At 42.2% G+C, this 24268-nt stretch overlaps 1 protein-coding gene across 1 annotated transcript; it reads right to left on the bottom strand.

Annotated features, from left to right (window-relative positions):
* Nucleotides 1–403: 403 nt before the first annotated feature.
* PODN (podocan) lies at nucleotides 404–22876 on the bottom strand (the record flags this gene model as incomplete). The annotated part of the gene is made up of 10 exons (XM_080349263.1): nucleotides 22692–22876; nucleotides 19935–20176; nucleotides 18124–18217; nucleotides 16397–16461; nucleotides 12082–12191; nucleotides 9680–9836; nucleotides 7604–7719; nucleotides 5051–5708; nucleotides 2453–2601; nucleotides 404–578 (listed from the first exon to the last, which is right to left on the bottom strand). Exons 1-10 carry the CDS (start codon nucleotides 22726–22728, stop codon nucleotides 404–406), a joined length of 1803 nt encoding a protein of 600 aa, XP_080205389.1. The 5' UTR covers nucleotides 22729–22876.
* Between the last annotated feature and the right edge of the window lie 1392 nt (nucleotides 22877–24268).

The following is a 24268-nucleotide window of genomic DNA, read 5'->3' as shown; positions in this document are numbered from 1 at the left end:
GTCTTCTGCATCAGTAAGCTTCACAGTTTGCTTTCCTTTTGAACTAGTTGCTTAAAAATATAATGAAATACCTTTTCAATTTTTGCTATCAGAACTAGTAAATAATAACTTCCATGTTTACTTATTGTGTCTGCTGTGGCTGTAAGTAGAAGCCACTGTGAACACAGATATATACTAACTGTTTCATTTAAAAAATAATGTATTTTCAACCCTTTTTGATTCTGTAATTCCCAGTCATGTTTTAGTGAAAGTTTTTGAGTCTAGGGCTCAGATACCTACTTGTTATGTTCCAATCATACTTGCAAATTGGAATTATTTATACAAGAGTCTGAGAACTGGGTCCTTGATTTCACTAAACTACAGCCATTACCTCCCACATGATGTGCTTGTGCGAGTTCATGTTTTATCTCAGTTCTTCTTCCTCTTCCTCATCTTCCACTTCCTCCTCCTCTTCTGAGTCATCCTTATTCTTTGAACTGTTGCTGAATTCAAGGTTCCCTTCAATATCCAGTACCTGTAAGTGCTTTAGGTTTTGGAAGATACTTTCCTTCAGTGCTCCAACTGCAATCTTATTAAACCTTTAAACAAACAAAAAGGCCTTCCTGTTAAAATCAACCCAATTTTATATCCAACACAGAAATGAGAAGACTAGAGGGAAACCATTCCGTAGAGTTACTCAAACTTTACACTGACCCAAGTTGCTCTAACTTTACACTGAGCCACAGCAGCATTCTCAGAGTACTGACTCCTCTGGATGGAGAAAGGAAGGGAATGCAGGTCCTGCTTAGCCAGCAGGCAAGTGCGGTGACTGAACAAAGTTTGCTCACAGAACTCTGTGTCCTCACAAAGAACCTTGCAGGAAAATACTGCGAAATATTAAGTATCTCCCGATGATTTCAAGTTCACTAACCAAGCTTTCAAAAAACTTTTCAAAAAACTGCCCCAGCCCCTCTTCCCCCTTCTATAACTGTATCCTGCAAGGAAAAAAATCATAATATTGGAATTCCTCCCCCACGAATTCTTCTCAGTATTCTGCTTTTTTCCTTCCTAGAGCGGAAAGGCATCTGCTCCATAGCCCACACTTCAAAGTGTAACTTATTTTTTCATGAGATTCTCTGCCATCCCTAGATAGTTTAATTTTTCTCCCACAAAACTCAAAATACCAGTACAAAGTATCCCTTTAGAAACAAAGGAACGTGCAATAATTTTTCATCTGTTATTTGTGCTTCCAAGAATATAAATAAACTAATCTGCAATTTAGGAACCTTTCACATATGCTGCTTGGTCTGTTACTCTCAAACATGCTTAAAATATATCTGTCTAAAATTCCAGATGTATATTGTTGCTTCACAGCATTGCACTGACTAATGGCCTCCCATTAAGAAATACAATTTAGCTTGGGTGGAGTTGTCTCCTAAATATGTTAATAAAACAGTTTTGCAAATTCCTTTTTTTTCTCTTTATATAGAAATATAGAATGTGGTATGTGGTTTCTGGTTTGTGTCCAAGCATTCACTGAAATCTCATATATGTGAGCCACTGAATAGACAGACTGCTCTAATTTACACCAGACTTCTCAATTTTATTTGCTTAGTATGGAATCATTCATCCAAAAAGGTATGATTCAGAACTAAAGAGCAGCTTAGTTGCATACAGGCAAAATAAAGCCATATTTAGTCTTGCACAGCAGGCAGCCTAGGCTTTTTGAACACATCCATGGGATCAGCTTAACCAAATATTCTGTAGGGGTTCATAAATCACTTCTAAGAAATGTTCAGTAATGTTCAATCAGATTAAAACTGAATATATTATACTTGCCCAGATTCTTGCTTCACTTCTTGTGGTACAAATCTCCACTTACTTCAGTTACATTACTGTGAGTTTACATTATATGTAAAAAGGTCAGTATCTGTCACCTACAAAAACAAAGTCCTCATCCAGCTGACAGAGTAGGAAAAAAACAGGGAAGCTTCTGAACTTAGTTCCATACCTGTCACACTTGTAACTTGTCATCTGTTTTAGACAAAACTCTTAAGGGAATGTGCACAAATTCAAGATTAATCATAGATGCCTCACTAGAGGGGCATTTTGTCAAAATCCAGGGCTACCAGGCACAGACAAAGCTGTAGTCCTACAAGTGCACTGTAAACTTCTAGTTCACAGCTGAATATTGAAACATGACATAATGTTAAACATGACTTTCCCAGAATTTCTAACATGCCTGAGCCACTCTAATAAGCACAGAAAGGACAAACTCTCCAAAGACGAAGAGCATATTACGTGTATCCATGCCTTTTCTGAGCAGGTGAATATAGTTTCATCATGCATTACTATAAACCAAAGTTGCTTATTTGGGAAGTTAGAGATTTAAATACTTTCTAAAAAGTAAGCAATTATGAAGTGGATAAAGAAGAAAAAAATCTAGTGTGTAGAAGTGGAAACTGGATCTTACCTGAGGTAAATCCCCTTTATTTTGGGTGTGGATTCAAAAGCATTCTCTGAAACCATTGTGATCTTGTTGTTCTGAAGATACAGATACTCTAGAGATTCTGGCAGGCCTGACGGGACAGAAGTTAGCTGGTTGCCGGCCATGTCTAGTGACTGCAAAAAGAGACAACAAGGGGTCAAATAAATAATAATATTTAAATATTAGCCGCAGTCCAAAAAGAGATCGAAGTTTGACAACAAATAAGCTTCCAAAGGATGGCTGTATACACACCTCCCCTTCTGGAAGTTTATCTATTGGGTTTTTATATATACACCCACATCTAAGTCCATAAAAACACAAATATATGTGTATGCGCTCATAAAAAAAACTTAGCATTGTAACAGTACAGAAGTGAAATGTTTATGCAAAGCTTATCCAGGATTCATAACGTCTGAAAATCATCTGGAAATGGGCTCTATTTTTCACATTGTACTTTGGTGAGGCTGCTTCAGAACCTCTCCCTCTGGTGAGGTCAGGAAAATGGCAAATACTGTGTGTGCAGGAGAAACTGTAAATCGTCAGCCATGCGGAAAGGCTCAGTTGGAGTTCGTGGTGGAAAACTGAAGTGATATTTACTGTAGCATAAACTAATTTAATCTGCCTGTAATTTACATCAAGGTAAGTGTGGCCACAACAATTCTGCTCTCTTAGACAACCACTTAGCATCATGATCTCACGTGAGACATCATGATGTTTTCTTTATCTCTGTCCGCAAGCTTTAGCCCACGCCTGCTTAGAGTGAATTAAAAGCAGACTGGGTTTCAGACATGCACGGGAATTCCTTGGAGGCTGCTACTGCAAACACTTCACTAGCTAAGGCTACATTACTTAGAGTTACACATAAAGATACCTGGAAATATCCTAACATGGACCAAGGTATGAAGATACCAGAACTAAAGGCCACGATCATTTCTCAGATGAATTTAAAGCAAGGAAATGGATGAAAATAAGTGTTTTGTTATCCTGTACTGCAGCATTTTCATAGCACCAAGCTGACATACTAGTCAGACACTCTTCAGAGCCACACTTCTGCAAATGATTGTCAGGTTTTCAGTGGTTTTACTCCCCACGTAATCCCAGTCTGGCTAACAGTTATGTAAATGTCTAGCTTTGCAATTGCAGATAGTCTTCAGTGATTTCCATGGAAACAGTGTGGACTGAAACGTATGCTGAGTACATACACGATCAGGATCTTATGTGATGGTTATTTGTCAAATCTACCACAGCGCACCAACTCATAAACCAATTGCACAGTTAAACCCTTAATGATAAAAAAGATTCATGTGTACTATCATGGAAATAACTAACAAGTAGTAACACTGTTTCAGAAAAGAAGCAACAGCCAAAAATGCACCATTAGTCTAACAGAATTTTATGCATGTGCTATTACCTTAGCCTTGTTTAATGTGAACAGTGTTTACTGTGGGGCAGGTACCACTGATAGGCCAATCTATAATTCTCAACAGCATCTTCCTTCCAGACTACTTTTCATCTTAGATATATTGGCACATATGCGTGTGCACACACACATTCATAAATAAATACATCTAACTGAGGCACCAAACATGCAAAATGTAATAATAAAGCCATGGACCCAATCTGCAGCTGATGCAAGCCAGCAGCGCTACACATACTGTTGCTGCACCGCTGATTTCTGTTAACTGAAAAACAAGCTATTGTTTATTCCCAGAAACACCAGGAATAGAAATGTTCACATAGATAAGTGTTTGAACTGTCTGAAAAAACACTGGGGGCCAGTGGGACATACGCTCCATGTTCCTCAGCCCTGATCTGTGCTGAGATGTACAGACTTTGCCTGTGCAGTGGCCTGACCATCTGCACCATCAATGGCTGCCACATGACACAGGTGATACCTTTATTCAGGAAACAGGTTGCTGCCTAAAAGGAAATGGAGACAAATCCTTCAGACAGTGTAACAATTCTGAAAGGTCATTTTGCACAGCACAATTGTGACTGTTCCTGCCTGCCTTATGGTTTGTGTTTAACTTTCTCCAACAATTAAACAAATGAGAAGACTGCTGATTGAATCCAGGCCTCCTAGCTGCTATCCAGGTGCCTGAGCCAGCTGAGCTGCTAAATCCTACAGCTTGGCCTGTCTGGCTATAAGCTGATGTGGGGGCTTTGAGAATTAAGAGTGTTTTTGTTTATGCATTCCTTCCTCCTGCTGTCTCTCTTCAGAGCCGATTTCAAATCTTTCAGGAGACAAGCTATTTGAAATGCATAATTTCAGTTTTAATGACAACATTCACTAATGTTTATCTGAAAACATAGGACATTATTAGGTTTCAGAAGCAAAGATGTATCTACGTTTCCCAGAATTAGCAGCATACAGGGGACCACACTCGGGTCAGCAGTGGGAGGTTCCCACCTCTGGCACAACAGCACATGATTTCTATTCTAGAAACAGAAGGTGTAGCATTTACAACGCAAGCCCAAAACATGAACAAAGCACATCTAGTCTTGATCCTACACAAATTGTCTTAGGCAGACAGACATGGACATCAGCGTTACTAACACAATTAGAGAACGTGATGTTTCTACCTGGAGACTGCTGAGTTCTCTCCATGCTCTTGAATAAATGGAATTTACTTTCAGTTTATTGTTGCTCAAATACAGTTCCCGCAGCTTTGTCATCCCGGACAAAGTCCCTTTTGGGATCATGCTTATCTCATTCTCCTTCAGCTTCAGAATCTGCAAGTTCTTTGGAAAGCCATAGGGCACAGTGTTGAGATTGTTTCCAGAAAGATCCAAGGACTTTAGTTGCCTCAGTTTACGGAAGGCCTCTCGATGGATCTGGGGACTTCTGAGCTTATTGTAGCTCAGGTTCAGCTCTTCAAGGAAATAAGTGGTAGCAAAGTCATTCCTGTTAATCTCAGAGATCTGGTTATGAAGGATCATAAGTGTTTTCACTCGCCGGGGCAGCCCGCTGGGAATCCTTTCCAGCATGTTGTTGTACAGGTGGACAGTATGCAGCTTCTTTAAGCCCTGGAAGGCTAATGGGTGAATACCTCGGGCTTTTAATTTGTTATTGTGGAGCAGAAGGTACTCCAGGTTCTTAATTTGGGTCAAGACATCTCTGCCAATCACCTTAATTGCATTCTTCTCCAGGTGGAGGAGGACGATGTTTCGAGGTAAACCACTTGGGATTTCTGAGAGGTTATTGCTGGACAAATCCAGGTATTCAAGACTAGACAATTTCCTTGGGAAAGCAGGAAAAAAAACACTCTCCATTTAGATTCTGCAAATTGAAATAACAACCAACTTCCCCTATGATTTTATAATCTTTGCTTTAGAGTCCTTCTCCCCAGCGCAGCTCCAGTTACTGCCCTTTTTTGTCTCATGATATGACTGATGAGGACAGCAAAACAAGGGGCTCCCATACTGCCCTTAGGGGCTAGGACTGGGCGCTGCCGTTGCTCCCCAGCCACACCAGCAAGACAACCTGCTGGAGTTCCCAGACACCATCACTGGGCTGAGACCCGAGATTGGTTTTGCAGTCTGTTGTTCTCTCATTTGACACCACAAGTAGCAACATGTGAGCAATTTCAGTGAATTAATACCACAAGAAAGATGCCATGAGAGCACCATTAGAAAACAGAAACATAGCATGAGCATAAGTAATTTCTGTCTCTCTGAATGTGTATATTGAAACAGAAAAGGAGGCCTGCTTTTTAGATGATGAAATACCACTCTTATGAAAAGCAGAAATGCTAAATCAGTGTCCTAGGCTAAGGTAGCGAACTTCTCCTGACCCTCTAGCATTATGGAAGTGAGTCAGGGCTAGAGCTGCTTTGTGTAAGCTACTGAATCTGGATTCCATGGACTCAGTTGAAGCTAAAATAAATCCTCAGACCAGCCACTTATACCAACTGGATGTGGATCAATGGTATTATACGCCAGGACTGAGAAGCCCTCTATTCCCTTGTATTTCCAGTCAGTTTCTCAGTTCTAATGAGACTTTAAATCTGCATGGCACTACATAAACCACTGCAGATGACTAGAAAGTTTTCAGGAAATACAAGAACTAACTCACTACAGACATTACTTACTGGCTGCTACACTGTATTCACAGCTATCCAAGCATGCTCTGAATGAGCAAATACACTCTTGGGTACATCTCAACAGCACTGTGCTGTGCTCTACAGGCAGTAGCATGGAGAAAGGAACAATATCCACCTCCCCTGCCAACTGTGAGTGGTGCCTCAGCTATAGCCACTGTACTCTGTTCATCAAAATCTGAACAGAAATGATATGTCCCACAGGACCTGGAGGCAGACACAGCACAGCTATGGTAAATTACTAAGGGAGGTGTCAGGGAGTGGGATGCAGAAAAGGAAAGCACTGTTTGACACATTTTCATGTCTGGAGATCAGAAAAGTTTACAGAATTAAATTATGGGCAGGACAGACTATGTTATATAGATTTTCAGGTAGAACAAGGGCAGCACTCACTGCAAGTAGAGACACAAATGTTAACTTTTTGAAGACCTAAGTCCCAGGCTAAATTTTGGAGAGCCAAAGGCAACTTCTGTTGCACCAGTTTGCAGCCATCTGCCTATTGAGCAGCACCACTGCATACTCCCCTACCCTGGCAATCCATCTGCGCTGGGGTACAGCTGTGCCAGATGCATTCACAACCCTGCGTCTGCTTTCAGGTCACCTTCACAGAAACACAGAAGTGGCTTCAGTGAAGAAGAAGGTCTGGCTTTAACTTCCAGTGAATTGCCCTTGAAACTGGAAAATCCCAAGTAACCTCGCTTTTGACTGAAAGAGACCATCTTTCAACATGGTTCCAGGTGGCCTTTTTCCCTGGAGTGACTGGGTCTGTGGCAATCAGAGAGTGGTGCATTCTGATGTTCAGTGCCGAGTATTTTGTATGAAAGTCTTCTGCAGTGTGAATTCAAACCATTCACCCAGCCCTTTTGAATGGCAGCATCTACGTCTTCTCACATAGACTTAGCAGAGAAATGCATAACATTGTGCAGCTTTTAATAAATGTACTTTCTAAGATGTACTTTTTTCAGTAGATACATTACTGTACCAGAAGAAAGAGACAGACACAAGCAGAGGTACAAACTACAGATCTCAGTCTCACCAGAAAGTTTCGTTGTCCATTCCTTCATTAGTCAAGTAGTTATTCTGCAAATACAGCTCCCGCAGACCTGTGAGTTCACTGAAGGCTCCTTTGGGAATCTTCTCTAGCTTGTTGTTCTAGAGCCACCAAAAGCACAATGCACATTATTCCACATGAAACAACACAAGACATCCAGGTTCTGCTCAATCAACACCAGGCAATTAAGCTTCAAAAGGGCTACACATAAGATATTTCAGGAGGCATTAAAATTCTGCTTAAGAAATAAATACAAATACTAAACTGAAATAATACAACCTGTTTTCATTGATTCCCCATGGAATCTTTCAGACAAGGAGTCAGAATTTGCCTCCCCCACCTGATGGTTTTATTTTGTATTCTTAATCCTTTCCATCTATGTGAAAATATATAATGTAATCTAGGCAACTACCTCTGGAGTTTGCTCAAAACTTCTGGATTTTGTAAGACAGATTTCACCATAAAGAAGAACTAGTTTGGAAGCTGGGAACCAGCCATCCTTCCAGCATTAATGTCTTTCCAAATGGTACAGTTCCTGCAATGCACACTCCAAAATAATTACTCCTATTGCTTTTGTATGGCTTTGGAGTAGTCGGCAAGCAGACACAAAGAAAATACAAAATTAAATTCCACTTAGAAATTCCATACAGGAAGTGTAGGAATCATAAAAGGATATATGAAACATTGACACCGAATTTGTTGAACTTCCCACAATCCATATATACCCAATCGACAGACTGGACTGGATCTATGTGCCAACTAATATAAGCAGATACCACTAGAAACAGATTTGTCTGCGTGTCTCAATGAATAATGAAAAACAAAACCAGATGTGTCACATCTGAAGTACACCTTTCAGACCCTTGTGGGCCACTATTCACTCTCATTTGCCATTGCCCTATTTTTTTCCCAGCCAAAATATCAAGGTGAATGTTACTATTGACAGGCAGTGCACTTGAAAACAAAATGCTCATTTCTCTTTTCAGCCCCTCTGCCCTTAACACAACTGGTGCCATCAGGGAAGGACATGAGTTCAAAGTGTAGTCTTCAAAGTCTGAGAGACCCCTTTGGGATATAATGATTACTTATAAATGGCAATAAAATGCAGGGGACTAGTAACTTCACACTTCGGAGAGACATTTCAGCAACTTAAAGGATCAGACTGTTTGCCTCTTCGTCAAGCTGGAGAAGCCTGTTTTCTAGAAGACTTCGATGGGAATTAGTGGTAAAACTTTCAAAGGAAAAGAAAGCTGGGAGGCAACACAGAGCTGCCTCAGTCCGGGGGCTGATAACAGGCTCCAGTTTACACACGTCCAAGGAGCTGTCAACACCAAGAAAAAGCGGAACCAAGATTCCCCACCACTGCAGCTCTCCCATTGTTAACAAGGCTGAGGTCTCTAGCAGAGACATGACACAGTGTTTTTATCGAAATCAGATGACATGGAATTAAAAATGTGGAGAATAGTTAATACCACAACTTCTGCTATTGCACTATTGCTGGAGAAGCTGTAGCAGTGAAGAATCGCTGATCCAGACTTTCTTTGTGTTGTCTGAATTGCCAGTTCAGTAGCAAACAAAAATCACTGACTCTAGGAAACAGTAGTCTGTGTGAAAGGAGTAAGTGAGCAAAGCCAGGACAGAGCGGGTAAGCAGCTGTCAGCAAAAATAGCATCACTGGCAAATTTAACAGGGAAGCCAGTCACTGGATGGCCATGGAGAACGATCTACCTTCTTGTACTAATATGCATTAATATCATTATATGCAGGAAAGGAACAACAACTCTACCACGCAGGTCTTTGCAATACATTTCTGTGAAAACACAGAAAAGGATTTTTGTCCCCTATGAGCATTTTGGTGTTTTGCAAAAACACAGTTACTTATGAACAAAAACATAAGGACATGGGAGGCAGCTACTACAGAGGATACAGCACACGAGACTTGCAATGGGCCTGGGAAGGCGGCCAAGTGCACTGAAAGGGCTCGGTTGTGTGGTCTGGGTCCCACGCAAACACAGTACTTGGTCACAATCATAAAGGAATTAAAAACCTTGCTGTCGTTACCTTTAAGTGTAATTTATATAGTGCTGGCGGGAGATTCTTTGGAACATACTTCAAGAAATTGCTGGACATGATGAGTATCTCCACGTTATTAGAGCCATTGAACATATTATCAGGTAACCCAGCATCTGAAAGTTTGTTGTTATGAAGATACACAGATCTGTTGGAAGGAGAAAAAAAGATGACATAAAACACAGTGAGATCTGGTGGGTTTTTTTGTTTACTGAGAGAAAGCTGTTTAAAGACCATATTTCAGTCTTTTTTTTCTTTCCTTGAGATAAGTAGATTTGTTTTTAAAATGAGCCCTTCAATTCAGCAAGGGATATATGATGAAAAACTAAATGGCTGCTCCAAACACTGTCTGAAATTTAGGTCTATTCAAAATCCAAACCTGTGTTTGAATACAAATTTCACAAGCAGTCTTATCTTCTTCACAAGAACCTGAGTGCAAGTCTGGGATTGTGCAGTGCTTCGAAACAAAGAATGTCAGTGTGGTGGCCTCACCCAACAGGGTCAGATTTCATATCTGACTAACAGATATGCCCCCAATTTTAACTTCTACTTGGAACTTAGTCTGGGCTCCTTGGGCTTGAAAAATCAGCCTGTAGATCTCAGGAAAGGGCTGTCTCTCTCCTGCTTCCACGAATGCTGGAAATACCCTGGGAAATAGTTTCTGTCCTACTCCTAGAACTCAGAAAGGCATAGAGGACGGACAGAAAGAGCAGATTTATTCAATTTGGAAGAATTTTGGTTTTTAATGAACCTTTGGGACTGAGGTAAAGAGGGTTTCTTATTTTCCCTTTGCCCTTCTTACTTTTAATGTTTAATATTCAAAGAAGAGTTTCTCCAGTCAGATTTTTAAAAATTGATTGGTTCTTTCTTACACAGGTTTTAATTCTGTATTAAACAATTGACCCTATGAAGTTATTCCTGCTTTTCGTTGGCTTAACTGCTAAATGCATCCATGTGATTCCTTTTTAACAAAGAAATTACAAGATTTTACTGACTTAATTACCCCTTGCTTTCCTGTGTTTACCCCCAGATGCAGCAGGCAGCTAAAACTGCAGAGCCAGGTTAAAACCGCAAAAGAGCACAGTGTCAAAGTTTGCTTTTTTAACTTGTTCTTGGATTCCCTACCAGTTGCAAAGAATTTGGCAACGTATTTCTGGAAGGAAGGAAAGGCTCAATTGTGTGATCACACACTCCAGGGAGTTCAGAGCCACACTGAAAAGATTGTTCACCCTGCACAGTCAGCTGTACTTTTCACTCACAAATATTTTCCTTTCTGAAAACCCTGCTTTCCAAATAATCAGTCTGAGATCATGAACTCCGCTGGGGGCAAATAAACCAACTGAAACAAATGTGTTAGGATTTTGTATCAGCAATCTTGGAAATTCATCAGTTACTATTCTGATTAAAATTAGTGTTGGTACAGGAGAATGTGAAAATCACTTCAGAAGAGTGCAAGAATTTTAATGTGAAATCAAAAGACAGCAGCTTCTGCAACTCAGATTAAGGAAGAACAGATGTATAAATCCACCTTCTTGAATGATGAGATACTGCCAGAAATCAGTGACTGACTCAGCCTTTTCAGCTACCAAGAGCCTATGAGACTAAAGGTCTCGTAAGTACCGAGTGGCTTCAGCTCTCAACAAATTCAATGGGAACTGAGTGTTCTTCAGTTCATCACAAGATGCCTCTAGGAACTCAGCCAGGTTGGCCATTATTAACCACTTCCAAACTTGGATGTGTTATTGCTGCCAACAGCGTTTGAGATGTCTTTGCAGGACTGAGACACTGTAGTGTCTGTACAGATCACTCAAAATGCCTTTGGAAAAGACCGTATCTCACAGGAGGTGGTCTGCGTGCATCTCAATTTGAAATGGGCCAATGTGCTGCACTGGATCCAGCTGAGAAAATCACAACCTGAACCCAGCAGAGAGAACTTTGAAAGCAGACCTGAGGGTATGAACCACTTCTGAAGGTGCTAAAGTGCTTAACTTTAATATTCTTGAGTTATACTCAACTGCATTGAGTACCATACTCTCAATCTGATTCTGCTTTCCTTAAGGAATGCACTATAATAAAACTAGGGATTTCTAAAGAGTTCACTCCATTTTGGGAAACCAAAGCTGTTCCTTTCAACTCCTAACTGATACACAAATAAAATGGAGACAATTTAATTTTCGTCTATGCAAAGTGGCTGGCAGCTAGTAAAAGCCCTTGGAATTTGTTTGTCTGAGAGATTATTTGATTTTTCATGCTGAGAATAACAAATGGTCAGCTTCTTTCCAAAGAACATAAGTAGGCAATAACATGGTTTAGTCAGATAATTTCTTATCACTCACCAGCTGGCTCCAAGCAGTGGAAGAACACTATTATTGTTTTACTTCCTGATCCCTTACCTCAAGTTTGGTTTCTGTCCAAAGGTGAGCCCATATATCTTAGTGAGATAATTGGCTGCAAAATCTGCACTGATCAAGGTATTTGGTAGGAACTTTGGAGCCACTGTTAGCTGTAAAACAAATATATAGAATTCCAATTAAATGCAACAAATGTTTTAACCAAGTATTAGACTAGCAACAAAACACATGAAAATTTATTTTCTCTGAACAGGCAAGAATAAAAGAATCTGAATGCAGATTGCATGAACAAAACCAAATTGTCCTCACTCACTAATCTCTCCAGGAAGGAGACTGACTTTTGCTCCAAGATATGTGAATGTTTGTTTTGGTTGGAAGAGTTCTGTCTCTTTTTGGTGGAAGAAATCAAGAAATTGTTATTCAGAGAGCAAGCATGTTGCTTATTATTGTTCCTAATTCCTCAGTCTGCTGTGCCAAAAAAATCTCACCCACCTCACAGTGGCCTACTACTTACTTATGGAAGTATGCTGGGGAGAGGGGGGAAGTGTCACTTCATATGTCTGTTCCAATATTGCACCCATTTACCATGATATTTTCAACAGAGGATTCAGGTTCCCAAAGGACAGGGAGGCTGTTGAGCCAAATGATGGAATATCAAATGAGACTTCAAAGCAAAGACCTACAGTGGAGACTTTGTTCATTACAAAAGTGATGTATCAGAAATAAATTACAGAAAGGTTCTGCCTCCAAAACTTTATAGTTGACCAGAGGTTTAGGATTTGATGGCTCTGCTCTTGGCCTGTTGCTGTTTCTATCAGTGATTTGGAAAAAATAATGCTAGGAATGTTTGCATCTAAACAAAAATTGGTGGGGTGAAAACTAATGATTAAAAAAGCTCAGTTTTACAGAGCATCCAGATAATAGAGCTGGCAGGTTCACTGACAGAAAGCAAGAATACAGGTCACAACACAGTTTTCTGGAAAGCATAAACCCAGAAGATTTATGCATCAAGATTAAATCCTTGGGAAACAAATTGTTAACATGTTGTTGTAGTAGATAAGATCCTTGAGTATGCAAGCAGAATAATACTGAATTGCCACAGGCAGGTGCAATCACCATGGTTACAGATGTTAACTACAGTACTAAAGAGACCACTCTTAAAATATTTTGTGTACACTCTGAAAGGCTCTGGAAAGAACAGCTTTTCCAGGGAGATACTGAAGTATTTTTCACCTAAAGCTTTGAGATGAGGATGGGAAACTCTGGACAATGGAAGAGATCTGCCTTCTACCTTGACATTCTTTGAATCTGTAAAGCTTCTTCCTCCCAGCACTGTTGTGTGAAGAGGACCTAGTCCTTCCAGCCAGCTAGGGACAGCAAACCTCATATGATGAGAAAACATATTTTTTCAAATTCTTATTACAATATAAGTGCAATTGGTTGTTAATCATAATGTAAAACAAAAAATATTTTTAAAATGTGTGAGAGAATAAATACTTTACTGAAGAACTGTCTGACCCAAGTCTTAAACTCCCTATTTACCTGAAGGGTGTCTAGATCTCTCTCTACTGGTTTGTCAAGTGTGAGTTGATGGACTATATCCATGAACTTGGAAGTTACTCAACTCACAATCCAGTCCTATTTTTTAAAAGGTGAAAGTACATTATTTACATTATTTACTGTTTTTCCTTTTCATCTGTGCCAAAACCCAAAACCTCCATCCTTAAACTGTCTTAAATGTTTAATGCTCACAAACACAAGAAAGATCTTCCCCACGGATTGCACTCCTATCAGTGTTTCCAGAGAACACATAAGCAGTGGAAATAGGTATTTTACGTATTACTACAGTTGCCACAGTACGCCTCTTGGCTTTACCAGTAATCTGTCACCTCCTGACCTGGGAGATACGATCTCAGTGAAGTTGATCTCTGACCAGGAATGTCTGACAGTGCCTCAGAAAGAAACAAGTCTCTACCGTGACATAATATTTAGAATTCAGACACAGGAAAGAGACTTAATCACTTTCATACACACTGGCACATTAAAGTTCTTCTCCTGAAACACGGTCTATTAGGTCATAATGTTTCTACAAAACAAAGGGCATGGCTCAGATATGTGAAATGAAAGCCACCAGAACCACAAGAAAGAGCAAAGAGAAAGAGAAGGTTCATCCAAAAAGAGTTTTCACTTGCTCAGGACTTTGCTTTGGCATTTCAGCACTTAGTCATGAGACTAATTGATCTCCACTGGTTGACTGCTTGAAGGATTAACGCTGGATTGTTGTAACTGTCAGCAAAAATAAAGTTGACTGAGTAGCTTTGTGTAGTATGTTGCCTAATAAGTAGCAATCTGCATTTCCCCAACTGCAATTTTCTTGCAGCTTTACTGCTGGATTTTCCTTGCCATAGGGTAGATGGTGTTTCTTTACTGTTAACTCATGAATTAACCAATGAACTCCAAAGGATTATACACAAGTTATTACCAGTTTTGGAACATGTTTTCTTGCTTATAACAAGCGTTGATGTGAACAGAAGAACTGGATCCAGGTGAATCTCGTATCACTTTGGGGATACTGGGAAATGTTAAGATCTGACACCAAAGTCACCAGCTTATAGTAAATAATAATGACAGCTCAGGACCTGGTCTCCAGTTTGGTGGGAGAGATCTCTGTTATTAACAAGGCTTATTGGGGATACCACGTGGTAGATACAAATCACGAGATTGTGGTGAAAAATTTTAAAGGAAACTACGGCACCCGTTAGTTACTTGAAGTACATGCTACTCATAAGCCACAGAAGGCTTTTACCTTATTATGAAATTTCTTTTTTCTGATCAACTATGCTAGTTTGACGAAAAATAATTTAGTTACATCTGATGGGATCACAACTGAAGATAAAGCAGCATTAAGATAATCCATAAAACACGGAGCAAACTACCAGCAAATCCCTGCTCTCCTCCAGACACCACAGTTACTTGATCCGCAGTGTTTCCTGCTGCAGAGTGGATGCAGTTTGAAGCCAATCTGGTTTGTCCTGGCTTGTGATTTATAAAGAAATGTGTTATTTTTGTGGGTCCATAACTTCTCACTGTAACTAGTTCTGACATTCGCTGATGTTTGCATTTTCTTTCGGGATCCTTTTCTCTCTGCAGTTAAGCCAGAAAAACCAAACACTTTTGTTTTGTCACAGAGGGAAAATTGGAGTGCAAACTTCTGGAATATTAGTCACAGTCTGGCTTGTTCCTTTTTATGGAGTTATTAACTGCCAAGATTGTTATATGGAAATGGTGCTTGAAAGGGAGAAAAGAACACAATGTTACTGTACTAAGGAATGGGTTCTATTCTCAGTCACTCCATACAGAAATCTATGGAGTGATTCTGGATTTGTCTTGGCCTGACTGAAACCCGGATGTGGCCACATGAATATAAACAAAACACCAAAAGGTCACAGATTTTAAGAGGATAATAAAATATATATACAGACATGCAGAGAGAGAGAGTAGGGGGAGAGGGAGGGAACGATGGAAAGGCAGGGATTTTGTAGACAAAAGAAGCTCTCCCTGAGGTATTACCTTATATTTTTCTGTGGCATCCCAGTTTCATCTGTAGCAAATATTTGTAGACAATTACTGGGGTAAAAGAAAGCCATAATGGGAACCACACAGATATAAGGATATGTGAAAAGTTATTTCATTCCCTAGCCTTGGCATGAAAGATGTGCTTCTGTCACGACATCCAGCTTGGGTCACTGCTAGGAAAGCACCTAGGATCTTCTCCATTAAAAAAGAAATTCAGCTCCTACCGCAGCTAAAAGAATAAATTCATTAGCTGCTCAATTTCCCTGTATGTGGGTATCCCCCCATATCAAACCCAGTAGGGATGGGAGTCAGGCAAAACTGGATAGCTTTCTACAGATCTTGATGGCCTAAACACCAGTATTCGGATGCATTTGTTCACAAATTTTTCAACTGGCGTCATATGCAGCATTTTACATTGTTACCCCACTGCTTATTTGCATAGAGACAGCTACCAAATCTGCAAGCAGCTGATCCAAAGCCTGCTGAAGACAGCGGTAATTTATAAATGCAGGGGCCCTCTGTACCTCCTGGCACACATAAGAGAAACTTTTCTCATGAGTCGCACAAATAAATAAGTGTTCAAAATAGACTGGCATGCGTACCCTCTAATTTTTTAGCATACTAACTGATTGTCTTGACCTTAGATGAACCTGCATTAGAATATCACTTTAGCACAATTTTACTTAGGTAGGATACATATTTTAAAATAATTGAAGACTTGCTTGTTTAACTTTCAGAACCCAATTAGCAAAGAACACTGAAGGCCTTGTGAGCCACTTACCTTGTTGTTTGCCAGGTACAGGTAATTCAGGTTCTCCAGATGTTCAAATGCTTCCTCTGGCAACCCTTAAAAACAGGAATAACTAATCAGTGACACTGGCACCTTATTGCCTGAGTGAAAATACCAGAGGGCAGCTTTCTCTCTCAGATAATATTTTTGATGTGTGATTTAAATATTTTTCATTACCACTGAAACAATCTGACTCAGACCTATTGTTTTCTTTCTGGGTTTTGGTTTTGCTTGTTTAATTAAAAAAAACCACAACCAACCACACGAACAACTCCCCCCAAAAACAACACAGACTGTTAAGAGCAATGGAAGACTACTAAAAATCCTAAGCATGCAAGACTTGTGGCCAACCCCACTGGGAAGGATCAGGTACAGAGCTGTGCAGATTCGCTGTATGGCTGATTATCAGTGCTTGCAGCACCCATGCTGAGAAGTTTCTTTTGTCATTTGCTCATGAATCTGCAAATCATTTTTCTTGGAAGGACATAACCAGAGGTTATTTAATGATCATATCCATCTGATATATGACCATGATGTTGCCAAAATAACACCAGTATCTGCAAGTCACAACCCTTCCTTGTTCTGCTCCCCCACAATCCAGACATCCACGCAGTAACCAGCTCAGAGAGCTGATCCAACTCGGAGCTTACCTCCCCCAGTAACTATTAATTTTCAGCTGAATCACTCCACATCCAGCTGATCACACAAGCACAACTGCTGTCATGATGGAAAGGCTACAAATAACATTTTCACCTGGCACTTAGATAACCATAAGTCAAAAGTGAAGCTTTTTCCCCATGTCAAAACATGTTGGAAACTCAGGGCTGCACTGAACCTTGTGAAAGAAACATCAAGCTCCAAATGTAATAATGTCAAAGTCTGAATCTATTAAGCACAACCTTCCCTGTGCTATGTAAGAGTGACATGTTTTGAGTCCCACGCATAACATGCCCACATTCTCAGGAAAGGTTGTTCTTGTGTCACTGAATAAGGATAGCAGCAGCATCAGACCAACCAGGTGACACACAAGTTAACAAGCATTACATCTTTTGTATTGTGACACACAAGTTAAGAACCATTACATCTTTTGTATTGCATATCCTCCTCTTACTATTTACTCCAACTTCTCTGTTTCTTCTTTGGCTTTCCTTACTAACTCCTTGTCAAGTTTCTCTAATAAGCATATGATTTAGCAAGCAAAACCTGCCTACAAAAATCAAAACGGTTTTAGAAGAAGGGCAGAAGTTGCCTTATTTGTAATATGTTATATTACTAGACAAGGACTGAACAGGACTAAACTGCACTGACTGACTAGACTGAACCAAAAAAGTGGATTAAGAAACAAGGTCAGTCAGAAGGAAATCATTCAGCATGTAGACATTCCTGGTTCTCAAGTGCATTGCATTGATGTGCCTGTGGGACCAGAGGGAGTTTCCTGGACGAGACGATCTCACGCCACAGCACGCAGAGCTGCTGCCAGGCCTCCTCCACTGGTTCAGTAAAGCTGCATTCTTATACACTGAGTATTGTGTTTCAAATGATAAAGTGCCTCCATGACCTGTGTGATGGCCAAAGGAGGGAGGCTCATAGCTAACCACTCCAGCCAAGCCAGTCCATCATTTCTTGTGCCTTTTCTGATCAGCAGTCACTGGTTTCAGTGCATAAATTGGTGCTGTGGAGCCATAGGCTCTGCCCACTCAACAGCTCTGCAGGCTTACCTTTTGAAGTCAGCCTGTTGTTTTGCAAATTGAGGGTTTCCAGTCTGTAAAGACGAGCAAGCTCTCCTGGAAAGATTTCTTCTATCTGGTTATTCTAAGAAAATGGAGAGTATTAATCATCAGCAATGTGATCCCAGAAGGATCCCAATAAACCCAGACTGTGAACTCCAATAAAATTTGGAGATGAACCCACCGTGTCAAATCATTGTCAACAGACTTCTCTCTGTAATGATTCAAGCCCAGATCTCAAAACCAAGACATCCAAACCCAGCAGCATTCGAGGGCCTGAACCAAGTTCTGTAGCTTATGCTCATCTCCAGAAATATCCAGTTTATGCACTGGTAGCATATAGAATGTGATTACATCTGGCAAGGCCCATAATCCATCTGCCACCGCCAAACCTCATAGCTGCAGCAAAGCATTTGCTACAAGGTTGGCACTGTGGATTTCCAGATTTATTACTTCTGTTATTTATGTGTTGTTTTAGAAACAGGAGAGTCAAACTAGGCTCACTTTCTCTGGTTTTACTGTCAGGGGTGACTGCCATCAGACTCTCATTAACATCCTAACGAACATTTTAGACCGTTAATGAGTGATTCCAGTGTATCAGCGCCCAGGGGACCAGTCAAAGACCCACTGTGCTGGAAGCCAGGCCAATACACAGAAAGTGACAGCTGTTGCTCCAAAAAGCTTCTTTCCTTTTGGCAGCAGCGGCAGAAGCCATGGCAAGCACACGCCTGGGGCAGATCTGCTGAGGAAGGTGCCAGCTTACGTTACAGTTTTTTCTAATTCTGCTCACTTGGATAGAAAGCTCTGAACAAAATCTGCAATTTATCCATTGAACAGAATGGACAAATGGGAGCAATAAACAAAACGCAGTTGGTTAAAGGCCAAAGAAGCGCGAGGGAAAAGCCTGGAAACGCCACTGCTCAGAGGAGGTACGGCCACCCCTGTCAGGATGTCGCGGGCGATGGCACTCACAGTGATGGACTCTGCTCCTTGCTGAGTCCTGTGCCGTGGGGAGGGGGCTGCAGGGGGGCGGGTCTGGGGGACACTGGTGGGGTCTGTCTCAGGATTGGTATGTTGTGTTTACAACGCTTTAACTAACGTGTAGTGCTGCTAGAAATTTTCTCTTTAATGAACTAAGTTAGCTTTTCAAAAATACCTCAAAAACATACAGTCATAGAATGTCCTGAGCTGGAAGGGACCCACAAGGATCATCGAGTCCAACTGCTGTTCCTGCACAGGACACCCCACAGTTCACACCTTGTGTCTGAGGGTGCTGTCCAGTCTCTTCTTGAACACTGTCAGGCTTGGGGCTGTGACACCTCCCTGGGGAGCCTGTTCCAGTGCTCCAGCACTCTCTGGGTAAAGAACCTTCTCCTAACGTCCAACCTAAACCTCCCCTGACACATCTTCCTGACATTCCTTTGGGTTTTGTCACTGGTCACCAAAGAGAAGACTCTGGTGCCTTGTGGGGAAGCTGTAGACTGCACCTTCACCAGAAACACTAGTTATTACTTTGGACATTTTTTTTCCCCCGAGAGCTGAGAAGAGAATAAGGAGTAAAATTTCTTGTCTTTTTTCCTCCCTGGGTGTGTGGGGAAGAGAACTTATGCCGGTAATCAGGTGCGAGAGTCGGGCGAGAGCGCTGGGCCCGCCTCACCTCCTGCTTCCAGCGTGAGGCCGAGGAGCCGCCGAAGGCAGCGGGAGGGAGCCGGGCCCAGGCGAGGGGAACGACACGGCCTCGCGGCCCGGGACAGCCGGGGGGCGGCCCGGGACACGTGTGGGAGCCGGACTCGGTCCCTTACCTGCAGGGAGAGGTGGTTGGTCAGCTCCGGCAGCAGGAGCGGGAACTCCTTCAGGTCGATGCCGCCGCAGTCCACGACGCCCTCCTGGGTGCAGCCGCAGTCGCGGGGGCAGGCGGGGGCCGGCCCGGGCGGGCGCCGCCGCTCGGGGAAGTCGTTGTCGGCGGGGGGCGGGCGAGCGGCGGCGCAGCCCAGCGCCAGGAGCCCCAGCGCCAGCAGCGCTCGGCCCCCGGCCGGCATCGCCCCTGCAAGCCCAGAGCACGGCGGGATCAGGTCCCGCGGGAGAGGGCCGACCGGCCCGCAGGAGCTGAGCCCCCCTCATCTCCTGCCCCGGGAGCCCGAGGCGCCAGCCCCGCCACGTTCCCGCTTTCACTGCGTGCTTCGCGGCCTTTCATGGCGGCCTAGGGACCGAGATGAGACCCGGGCCGCCAGCCTGGAGCGGCCCCTCCGGCCCGACCAGCCAGCGGGTCCCCGGCTGCCGCAGGCGGCCTGGCAGCATCCCCCGCGCCGTCCCCGCTTCCCCCGGTTATTTACTGCTATTTTCGCATTGAGAAGCACCAGACGATCCCGAATATTTATAGAGAAGGTTATGCAATGTTATGTCTATGTAACTCTTGGTCTTACAGTTCCCAGCAGTTTTGCATAGGGGAGAAACTCTTCTCGTTAAAATAAACAAGGTGTGCTGGAAAAGAGTGACCCACGGGTCAGGATGCCTCTGGGAGGGGCTGCTTCACGTGCATTGAACAATAACAAAATCTCATGGCTACTGAAAAGAAAATGGGCTTCCTATTGATTTTGGACAGTGCTGTCTGAACCTTGCAGGCCTGGCTGAGGTTCAGCTTTTATCTTTCTGGCAGCAGGTTAAAATAATTCAAACAGAAGTTGAATATCTCCTGGACCAGCCAGCTGGCCCTCAGCCAGCACCTTCAGTCTCATTTGTTGCCCTTCTCATATTTCTTATATAATTACTTGCAGTAAGAGCTGGGAATGGTTGGTCTTTTTTTATTTTCAACGATTCCTCACAGAAGTGTTTGACAGTGATGAGAAATTACTATTTAGGCTGATCTTTTAAGGTGAAAAAGCACAATGGATTAATGACCTTAATACAAAATAAGTACTTTGCTCACCTCTGCCCGCCCAGGTTCCTTCTTTGCACCAGAAACAAGAACCTCCCAGAGCCAGACTGGCAGCTGTCAGAACTGGCATGTCTCCCTTTACATCCATGGGGCTTTGCTGCTTTGCATGAGCTGAAACTCTCTCTGGGGCTCTTAACAGACTTTGGGTGCTTGGAAAGTATTGGAGAGATCCTGTTCTTAGTCACAGTCATGAAAACCTTAAACAATTTCTGATTTACACTTGAAGAAATGGGAGAAGGTGGGACTGCAGGACAGATCATCCTGAGACACGGATGGTCCTGGTCCTGGTCTTTGCTACCAACATGCTGAGTGATTTTAAGCATTTAACATTGTTTACTCAATCCCTCTTCCCCCCATTGCACTATTCCACTCCTTCCATATCGGTAAAAGCTGAATATAATGCAATTAATCTCTTTTATCCAACATTCCAGAGATCAGAGGGTGTTCCTTATATGGCAGCTAGATATTGAGATCAAAATTGGCCATATGAGTATGCTAACAGTGGATTAGTTAAATCCTTAGTATTTGGTGACCTACTCTCAGAAGATATTGTAAAAATCTTAAAGAAAATAATCTCAGAAAGTATGATATATCAGATCTCTAACAGTATTTCTTCCTATATATCAGCTTACTCTTATAGATACTTAAAAAAGAAACTAAAAAAAACCCTCTTATATGCAGGTGACAGCCAGCCCTGCTGTGACAACACCAACACTGTTCCCGTAGCACAAAGTTACCTCATGGTTGGTACTGGGCTCTATGGATTTGTGACATGTTGAATTTCCCACGTATATAGCTGAAAAGATGTTTAAAACTCAACATGAAGTATTGTATCTATTGCACCCTAATGTTTCTGAGGCGCTCTCACCCCGTTGTCATCAATATGCATACCTCTGCTACAATGCCTTTGAAGTGAACGCTGCTCTGGTGCCACAGGGAGACACTTTGGATACAGCAACATCTGCTTGCATCTGGAACGCAGGCAGTAAACCCAGGCAAGATTTTTATTTTCTTTTAGTTCAAAGAAAGTCTGAAGTAACTCGTTCCATTTAAATTCATTCCCATGGGCCTGATCCAAAGCCTTACTAAGAAATCTTACTACAGGAGTAGCTCAGAACCCACCAGAAAGAGTCCTGTTCTGCTGCTTTAGTGGGCTTTGGGTCAGGTCCTTCCACCGAAGGATGCCACTACACTGCAACCCGCCCAGGGGTTTCTGTAGCTGCATCTTTCTGAGTCCAGACTGATTTCTGAGTCCATCACTGATTTCTGCACTTTGCTGCCACACAGCACCAGAGGCAGAGTGCTGCAAAAGGCACAGTCTCAAGAAGTAAGCTGAACTTTCAGGAGTTACCGTCTGCTTCTCAGTGATTACAGTTACCTCAATAAACAGCATCATGTTCAAAATATCTCACCTCTCTGTTTTTCTCTACATGCATTCTCACCGCACACACACACCCCGACAGATAAACGTCCTCTCCTCCAACATCAACAGGTTAACTGAGTTTGTTACTTACACTGAATAGCCTTTCTAAAAGCTGCAGCTGAAAGGCAGGCTGATGGATGTTGTCTGATAATCCAGCTTTAAGAAAATAAAAAAAAAAAAGTAAAGTGCTGAAAAACTCACCTTTGCTGTCAGAAATCAGATGAATGGAGAAGAACATTTCTCTTGCCCCCACAGGCTGCTTTGGCTCATGCCATGCCCCTTACACACGCTGAGCTCAGAGCGACTATCCCCTTTCCAAACCAGATCCTTTCCAGATGTGAGCAGCAGAATGAGTGAGAGTAATAGGCAACCCTCTACCAACAAGAGTTTCCTGCACTTCCCAATGAAATCGGAGAGGAATTTTCCAAAGTCACCATATGGGAAAATGTGAGTAGGAAAGAGGAAGCAGCTATAGTCTGAATATAAAGATGGGGGGGGGGGGGGGGGGGGGGAACAACAACAATCTCCTGTTGCTTTTTGTCAACAGTTTTTGAGATCCATGAGAGATGCCAAAAGCGAGCATGCTGAACTGACAGGAGAGACGCAGAGACAGACTGTGATTTAGCCTTTCCTTGCAGGATACCGGAGCTGCACTGTCCTTACCAGATCTTTAATTTTAGCTACATCCAACACAAAATCTGAATTCCAGGCGGGAATGTCCTCCCATTCCCTGGAGGGTCTGGTTCAAATTAGCCAGGAACAGACAGATCAGCAGTTTTTTGTACATTTCATCTCCCTCCCACTTAACTCCCCCTGGTTTTCAACCCATCTACTGATCTTCAGTGGCCAGGGACAGATAGGCTGAAACTACAAATGTCTTAGAGGCAAAGTCCCCAAATTTGATAGAACACCCCATTTACTCAATTACTTTTTTTTTTTTATCTTCTAAGCCCCATTTTACAGCACTAAATGTCAAAACAACCCTCCACCACACACACACATACTCTCCAGCCATGGTTACGTTTAGCTTGGAAGCCTCACATTTCTTATTTCTCCCCCTTAGCAAAAATGACACGAACATGCTGTTTATAACACAGTATGCTCTAAGTGCAGTAATACTTCCAAGACAGCAACACAGCTTCTTGTCACTGACAGCAGAGTTAGTATTTTAAATATAAAGCCACCTGTTTTGTGGATGCCCCACAGCGCTCCATACAGTACCTCCAGAAAAATCTGCAGAGGATCTATCCTCACCCAGAACGCGACCTTCTTTCTGAATTCCAAAAAAGGGACACTGATTCTTTCCTCTCAACTCCAGCTGAACTGAAGTCTAAAGCAATTAAGTTATTTCCTCCCTCTCTTCTTCCAGGCTCATATCAACTGGAGCTGATCTCCCTCTGTGCCACGTGTAAGTTCCAAACGTTAGTGTGGGAAGTCTGTTTTTACTAAAACAAAAATAAAAACAAAACAAAGCTAGCTGCTTTTTCTTAGTGATTCAGAGATTCAGGATGCATTTGCCTGCTACTCATTTTACATCACAGTACTCTTGAGTGCACACAAGTGTTTTCAGGGAGGAGGAAAAAAGTGTATGTTGGGGGACCACCCATCTTACCCCAGCCTGCAGGCAGGAGAGGAGGAGGGTGATCACCTGGCTCACTTGATGCCAGAGCAGCCCAGAAGAGAGTGGAAGTGCATTTTTATATGCTGTTGTGTTAAGTATTGTACTTAGCTGTCATGTAGCATGTAGAGGTACCCCAGGACATTGTAAGAGGGGCATC

The sequence above is a fragment of the Nesoenas mayeri genome (genome assembly GCF_963082525.1).
Source record: "Nesoenas mayeri genome assembly, chromosome: 8".
In the NCBI taxonomy this organism is placed as follows: Eukaryota; Metazoa; Chordata; class Aves; order Columbiformes; family Columbidae; genus Nesoenas; species Nesoenas mayeri.
Note: the sequence above shows the minus strand (reverse complement) of the source record. Positions and strands in the feature narration are given on the sequence as shown.